General features: G+C 52.4%; 1 protein-coding gene across 10 annotated transcripts in view; it reads right to left on the bottom strand.

Moving 5' to 3' along the window:
* Window positions 1-7,846, bottom strand: part of DYSF (dysferlin) — a 68,660-nt gene that overhangs the window by 10,600 nt on the left and 50,214 nt on the right. For 9 of the 10 annotated variants that reach the window (XM_021395035.1, XM_021395031.1, XM_021395034.1 and 6 more), the window contains 3 exons: window positions 6,847-6,935; window positions 6,542-6,637; window positions 3,721-3,862 (listed from right to left, as the gene is read on the bottom strand). In XM_021395035.1, coding sequence (XP_021250710.1) covers window positions 3,721-3,862; window positions 6,542-6,637; window positions 6,847-6,935 — 327 coding nt within the window. The remainder of the gene's footprint in view (window positions 1-3,720; window positions 3,863-6,541; window positions 6,638-6,846; window positions 6,936-7,846) is intronic. The other variant, XM_021395039.1, reaches the window with a different exon arrangement.

The raw sequence follows: 7,846 nt of genomic DNA on the forward strand, positions 1-7,846 counted from the left end.
ACCCAACCCAACCATTCCATGGCTCTATAATCTCTAAGGTCCCTTCCAACCCAATCCTTCCATGGTTCTCTGATTCTATGACTGTGGTTTAGCCGTTCACAACACCTCCTTCCTGAAAGCCCCATGAAGCTTGGACACACAGAGCAGAGCTGGGTGAGCTGAGGAGGAGGAATTCGATGCTGGGTGAAGTTTATGGGTTCGTTTTGAGGCAGTGTGAAATCTGCCTCCATGATTAAACCTCGCTACAAAGGTTCGTTATAAAAACAACCAGCAGCAAGAAATTTATTTCCCAGCTTTTTGCAAGCCATGGGAAGGAAGAGGGCTTGAGTTACTGTTTGAGGGTTTGTTTTGCCATCTGGGGGGGAGAAAGGTGGCTGATGAATATTTTATGGTCGTGAATAATTCAGCAGGGGAGGCGGGACAGAAAAAAAAAAAGCCTCATACCACTCGGGAAGTGTTGACAGGGCTGAATTTCTTCTGGGCTGCTTTTGTTCTGCGAATACAAAGTAAGGAGCAGCGCTGTGTTTTTGGGAAGGCAGGGATGTGCTGGGCTGTGTCAGTGCATGCCTGCAGGAGAGCATCAGCTCCCACAGCAACTGGAGACTCCCTTCTCCTACAAGGCCATCCTCCAAGGTGAGCAGCACTACCGGCCCTCAGCTCTCCACTCAGCCACGTTTTGCTCATCCCCTTCCCCATTGGAAAGCAGAAATCAGCTCAGGAACTTTGCTGGAATATCACAGAGGCTGTTTGTGCATGCCAGGTCGTGACTGCTGCCCTTGTCGTGTCCATAAAGACCAACGTGTCATCGTGTCCGCAGGTTTTGTTCCTGTTGAGATACCTAATTCATGACTATCTTGTCTAATTACATCTTCCTCCAAAAAAAAAAAAGAAGAAAAGGCACTTGGAGCACACTCGAAATGTTGCATTTTGGCTCCACAGTGAAAGAAATGAATACGCTGCGCTTTGCTTTCGGATGGGGGAACGATAACGGATGGGAAAAAGGAGAGAAAAATGTCCCACATTCAGAAGTAGCATCCCTTTCATTTCTTTCCACTTTCCAAGACCTAAGAGGAATGGAAATTCCCATCTAATGAAACATTATTTCTCACAAAATCAGCGCTCGGTACTCAGGATTTCCAATCAAACCCCACCGGGGAGCAGAATCTTCCACGTACACCCCGGGGATTTGGTGACGTGGCTCTGGGAGCCGTGGTCAGCATGGTGGGATGGGTTGGGGTTGGGCCTGGTGATCCCAGAGGTCTTCTCCCACCTTGCTGACTCTGTGATTCCATGACCCCTGACACCTTGCCTCCTGCTGAGCTTTTGACCCGGGGCAGCAACCACGACAACAGCCACGCTCTCCAGTCCGACTTCTGCCAACGCCATGGCATTGGGGTTCCATGGGGGCAGTTCCATGGGGCTGGAACTGCTGACGATGTTCCCACACTCATTGCCACTGACAGTTTTTCACTGGTCCATGCAGATGCTACTGGAAATTCTACCCTGCACGTTCATTTATGCAGACTGGACGCTGAATCTGCTCGCTGCCCCGGCTCCCCCTGCAAATCACGGCACTCCAGTGTGCGTTGCATGGGAGCCCATCCACCAACCTCACGCATGTAGACATCCTCAAGAGAGCTATCCCAAAACGCATTCCTCTTTCGTGGGGATCTTTCTTGAGGTCCAGAACGAGGTGAATTCCTTTTTCAGAAGGAGGGGTAACATCTTTCTAATGCCGTTGCATCAAGAGAAGGCACGGGTAGACAAACACCCGGAGACGGCTAAAACCTTTGGAGAACCAAGGCCGGGAGCCCACACTTCCCATCTGCGAGCTGAAGCGACACGTGCATGGTTCACAGCTCCTGCTTCCCCTCGAGGTGCATGGGGAAGACCAAAGCACAGAAATCCCAGAGCTGTAAAGAGGAAGCTCCCCAGGCCTGGTTGCACCAGGAGGCACCGGGGTCACCCCGGGTTGGTGGGCTCTCCCAGCCCTGCACGCCGCCATGCTCACGCTTCTGGGACACGGATTCCCATCGGGGTTGGGGCAATCCATCCCCCACAGTCCACCCAAAGGGAACTGCAGCAAACAAAGGCAAGCTGCCTTCCTCCCGCGGAGCAGCACCGGCCCGGCGGGGTGCAGGTGGCTTTTAGCAGCTCAGCGTTTTGCCAGCTGACCATTTTGATTTAAATTCCACTTTCCATCGCCCGCGTTTAAAGTTCGGCGCGCGGGCCTTTTTACAGCAGCAGTAATGAACCCGGAGTTCAAACAGCACATGGCGAGATCAAAAATTGCCAGAGCGGAATGCGCCCCGCAAACACAAAGCACGGCTTTTCATTCATTATTTTTTCCTTTACAGAGAGGTTTTACAAGCTGTTTATTTTCTGATGCGGTGTTGGCAGACATGCGGTCGGAGGAGAATCAATATCAGCACAGTGGGATGTATTTTCTTAAACGGTTTATAGGGGGGTCTTTGCTTTTTCAAAGGGGGATAATTGAATGTAGTACACACTGTACTTTTGATTTGTTTAACATGAAGCGTGAAATGGGTACCGCCATGATTCTGTCCATCACTTTAACTATCCGGCAAGTCGTTTTGAAGCCAGGCCTCTTTGCAGGGATCGTCTGGCTCAAGACACGGGGGGGGATTTGCTCAGCATCTTGCCCCCTTCCTACCCAAGCCATGCTGGGACCCACAAAGGAAAAGCTGGGGGGTGCCCCAGGTGAGCTTTGTGGACGCAGGTGGTCCCAGTGCAAGGAGCTGCCTCCGGGTGCCCCACGGCCAAACCAACTCCAAGCGGTGGTGGGAGGGCAGGGAGGGGGGTGGGGGGCAGAAGGGGGCCGAGCTTTCGGGGAGGTGTCACAGAACGACCCTAGGGATGGTCCCTGCTTCCAGCCCCAGCAATATGCCTGTTAATCTTCGGGGGATCCGAGCAGGAAATGTCAGTGAGGAGGGCTCCCTCCCTAATGTGTTCCTCCAGAGCCAGACCCTCCATCCCCCTGTTCCCTTTCCTCCTTGCAACCCCAAACCCACACCTGACCACAGCGTTGCACTAACGTACCGAACAAACACCGCAAGCAATGCTCAGCGTAGGGCCCAGGAGGCCAAAATCCCACCCGTCTTCTAACCTCCACCTGAGGAACCAGCTGTCTTTTTAGACCAGGAGCATCTTCACCCCGCACCCCAAACCAAACATTTCCATCTCATCTCTGCTCAACGGCACGTTCCAGCTGCTGTTCCCCTGCATGCCCTGCTGCGGTGCACCCCTTCAGGACACTGCTCCTTCCTTTTCCCCCCTTTTCAGCCTTGCTTTGAAGTTATCATAGAATTGTTCGAGTTGGACGGGACCTTTAATGGTCATCTAAGTCCAGCTCCAGTGCTGGAGACCAGGACAGCGCCAGGGCTGGGCAGACACGTGCTTGGGTAGGCACCATCCAACCACCCCATGGGAACGTCACCTCCATCCACAGAGCAGCCCCACTGCTGAGGCCCCACACAGCTCACAGTGCACTGACACTGCTGCTCCATGCCAGACTGGGGGGACTGGTCTCTCCACACCATATTCTGACCCAACAAACGTTGTGTTCCTCTACGCACAGAGGCAAAGCCACAAAACCACACGGGGCAGACGCTCTCCTCCAGGCAAACAATAACCTGCTGGCCACTGCCTTGCACGAGGGCAGCCCAGAGAAGGCACAAACGTCAGCACGGGGATGCTCACCTTTTTTGCAATGCAACACATCTGCTCGGCGGGGAGATAGTCGAAGGGGAAGATGAATCTCCAGTTGAAGTTGCCTTCTCCTCCCATCGACCTGTAGTGCACGTCTGTCTTCTGCTTGTTCTCCTCGTGGCCAACCAGCCAGCTGCAAAAGGCAAGCACAGGGCATGACGTGGTGGGGTCCCTGTCCTGGGAGGTGCTCCAGAACCACGGAGATGGGGCACCTGGGGACATGGTGGGGTGTGTCGGGGTTGGACTCGGGGGATCCTGGAGGTCTTTTCCAACTCTAGCTTCTAATCTGCGTTGCTGAGAGCTTCTTTTCCCTTTGCAGCCACCCCAACACACTAACACCAGTCCTCTTGATGGAGGAAACACGATGAAGAAGCAAGGCCCATTTTTTTCCTCTATCCTCTATCAGCTTCTAGGGAATTACTCTCTGGAGATCCCAAATGACCAAAGAGTCCTTCCTCATGAAACCCTCATAGGAGTTGAACTCAGTGGTCCCTATGGGCCCCTTCCAACCTGGATATTCTATGATTCTATGGCCTCACACTTGCTGTGCCCAGCAGCCCAGTTCCACCCCCCAGTCCTCAACCCATGCAGGCAGGGGCAAACACAAAGTGTTCCACCACAGCTGCTTTTTTCCAGCGGTGAGTTTTGCAAGTGTCATGTTTTCATTCTGCCCTCCTTCCTCGACCAAGATTTCCCAGTCTTCAGCAATCAACAAAAAAAAAAGCAAAACGAGAAGACGCATCCCCTTGTGCACTTAGAGCCCTTTGGGAGGAAAGCCAAGCAGGTTCCGAGTGATTTTCTAATGAAAACAATCACCTCTCTTGATTGTTCTCCACTTAAATTGAAAAGAAGGGTTTTTAGATCAGCTGTACAAATGATTCTTTTTCTCCAGTGTCCGAAAGGGGCACGTGCACTGCCCCAGAGGTGCAGTGGAAGACGGGGAGGGGAGGTCCACCCGAGTTCATCCTACAAATCACATGTGCAATGAGGACAGCACGGGCTCAGTGGTGGCAATGGGAACTGGGTGAGGAGGCTGTGCTGACACTGAAGCTGTGGCTGGGTGATTTGGTTTGACCTGTCTGGATGCAAACAGGAGGCTTTGCGTTTCCTCGTGTCCTCCCAAACCCTACAGGTCAGGGATTTCTGAGCTGCAGACGATGCTTTTGTGCTTAATGAATGGATTTGTAGCCTGTTAATTCATCTGGTTATTCCTGAACCCGTGCACCTTGAGGTATCTGTGATATCCAAAGGCAACATTGGGTTCTTAGATGTTTGAAGTGACTTTTTCTTCAACTCAGCACACTTCACAGAACCATTAAGGCAGAAAACACCACTACTATCATCTAGTCCAACCATCAACCCATCCCCACCGTGCCACATCTACGCTTTTCTTCACTTATAAGCTCTAGGAGGACCAAGGCCATCCCTTTATCCAGGAACCCCAAAAGGCAGGAGGACAAGGTTTGAAGATGCCAGACGACAGCACATACATCACAGCAGTGGTGGTTGGCTGGAAGGGGGCTCTGGAAGCTTCTACCCAACCTGCCTAAAGCAGGGCTGCTTCTGTCTCCCAGTATCTTGAAAACCTCCCAGGAAGACGAGAGAGGGCCTCCCAGCTCCCACGTAATCCTTCGGGTCCACACTCTCAGTGAAGGAAAGCTCTACTGGAAATTGGACTACGAAAGCAATATGGAAATATCCCCCATCTATGAGAATGACAGTGGCTGAGGCCTTTTCAGACTAGCAATAAACAACCTCTTCACCTAATTAAAATAAAAGGCAGGTGGCTTCTCTCGATACCAAAGCACGTATTTCATTTCCCTCCTGAACTGGCAGGCAACAACCTACATATTATCATAGAATCATAAAGGGTGGAAAAGACCGCTAAGGTCAAGTCCAACCACCAGCCCACGACCACCATGCCCACCCACAGAGTCACAGAATCACAGCATCCTTAGGATTTGAAAAGACCTCCAAGATCCCCAAGCCCATCCCCAACCCCCCCCCCACCATGCCTACCGACCACGTCCCCAAGTACCACATCTAAAGGCCGTATCCAGAAACGGGGACGACGCAGCCGGTTGGGGAAAGACACGAGGAAGTCGAGCAAGATTTTTTCACTCCTTTACAGCACAGCAAGAGCGGATGGGTCAGCAGGGGGGAGGGATCCCACCAGGCACTGGATGCTGTCGCCTTGCCATAACCCTCTCCAAGAGCTCCCAAGCCCCGAGGTGCACGGGGAGCGTCGCTGGAGCTGATAACAACGTGCCTGATGTGAATTCCAGGTAAGCAGCGCGCATTCTGGATTTACAGGAGGAAAATTGGGATTGTAAAAAAGGGATTTACAGTCTGTTTCAAAATCCTACCTCTTCCTGTGCATAAATCCAAAGAATGCGCAAAATAAGTAAGTCCCTTGGCCGGGATTGCACCGTTTTACACAAGATAAAACATAAATGGAGTCAGGCAGAGAAGGGAATGCGCCAGACGAGTTACTGCTGGTTGCCACATTTTTGTGTGTTTCAAGGAAAAAAAAGGGAATTCCAAAAAAGATCAGCTCTGCAACCAAGCCAACCTATGTCCATGGAACACCCCCAGGGCTGCCCCAGGAGGAGGATGGGCAGATCCATGCCCCAACAGCAAGGCTGCTTCCCCAGATCTCACCCTTCCATACGCAACCATCATGAGCATCCAACTGTTGGAGGAGCCCTTCATCCCACGGGGTGCACGCTGCATGGCTGTGTCAACCCCTTCACTGCCACGCTGGAGCTTCCAGGCCAAGGCACCCAGAAGACACAGAAGCGAGGTGGCTCACCCTTTGACGTAGATGTCACTCATCTTCTCCCCGGTGATGCTGAGGTCATCGAGGATGACGTCCTTGGTGTTCCAGATGATGCAGCGCAAGTAGAACCTGGACACAGGATTGAGATGAGAAAGGTGGGAACCTCAGTGTAGAGCCCTCCCAAGGGCCTGGCTGTGCTGTTTGAGCCCAACACCTCCAAGCCCCCTCCTCTTCCCCCACGAGGAGAAGGTGCAGGAGCCACCACCACACAGACAGGGGAACAAAAAGCCAACACCGTGCCAATGGACCACGCCAACTGGGAGTGGAAGACCGCTCACCTCTTGGCTTTGCGTGGTGTGATGTTGAAAGGGGGGCCAGGTTGACCCAAGGATTTTGGAAACAGGTCCACCCACATCTGTAGCTTTCCCTGGAAAGAAAGAGGCGAAGTCTGGTGAGCCTCCAGTCTGCGTGAGCTTCACTCCTCAGCAGGAGCAAGCAGCAGATGCAGGAAATACCACGCGCTCCCTGGTTCCTCCACTGAAACTATGGTTTCTCTACTGGAAAAGCATCACTGAGTACTCCATGAGGATTATTTTAGTGACCCTTGCATCAATGGCCTGCGATGCATCAGAGGTCAGTCTGGACTAACTGAAGCTGCACACCATGCTCTCCACGGCTGAACACCTCTATAAAGAGCTATACTGAAGGCCAGGTCCATGGCAGGCGTGGGAGACACAAGCAGCTCGCTCATTTTCCAGTGTCACAACAGCTGCCCCCAGCTGAACAGCTGCACTGTGGGTTTCTGACCACAGGATGGAGGACAGGGCAAGGGGAACAGGATCTCACTCCACTTTCACACAGTCCTTCCAGGGGGAGAGCAGCAGAAACACAGATGAAATCTCAGGGGGTTGGTTTTTAGGTGGTCCCTTCTACCGTAAAACACCAATGGGTGCCAATAAAACATTTTACTGTGCAGTCTCGAGGGTCTAAGTGAAAAAAAAGGAAAGAAAAAAAGACTTTGACAATCAGCCCATCACAAGGGGCTTTGTGGTTAGCTTGGGTTTTGGCAAGAAAATCTTCCATTTCAGCAGAAAGTTTTAAAGGGCCAACCTGGCTTTAAGCTCCCTACCAACAGCACGATAGAGCCAGCCTGCTCGGCGGCTTTGCAGCAGTCAGAGCCATGGCTTGTGGGATCCACGCTGAGGACAACACATCCTGAGCCAACCTGGTTCGTCCCTTGTGACCCAGCATCACCCATGGATGCTCCCAATTAGCAGCACCAGAGCAGGGCATCCTGATTGCACCACCCATACACAAGCCCAAGATGTGGAGGAAATG

The sequence above is a fragment of the Numida meleagris genome, chromosome 4, assembly GCF_002078875.1.
Source record: "Numida meleagris isolate 19003 breed g44 Domestic line chromosome 4, NumMel1.0, whole genome shotgun sequence".
Taxonomy (NCBI): domain Eukaryota; kingdom Metazoa; phylum Chordata; class Aves; order Galliformes; family Numididae; genus Numida; species Numida meleagris.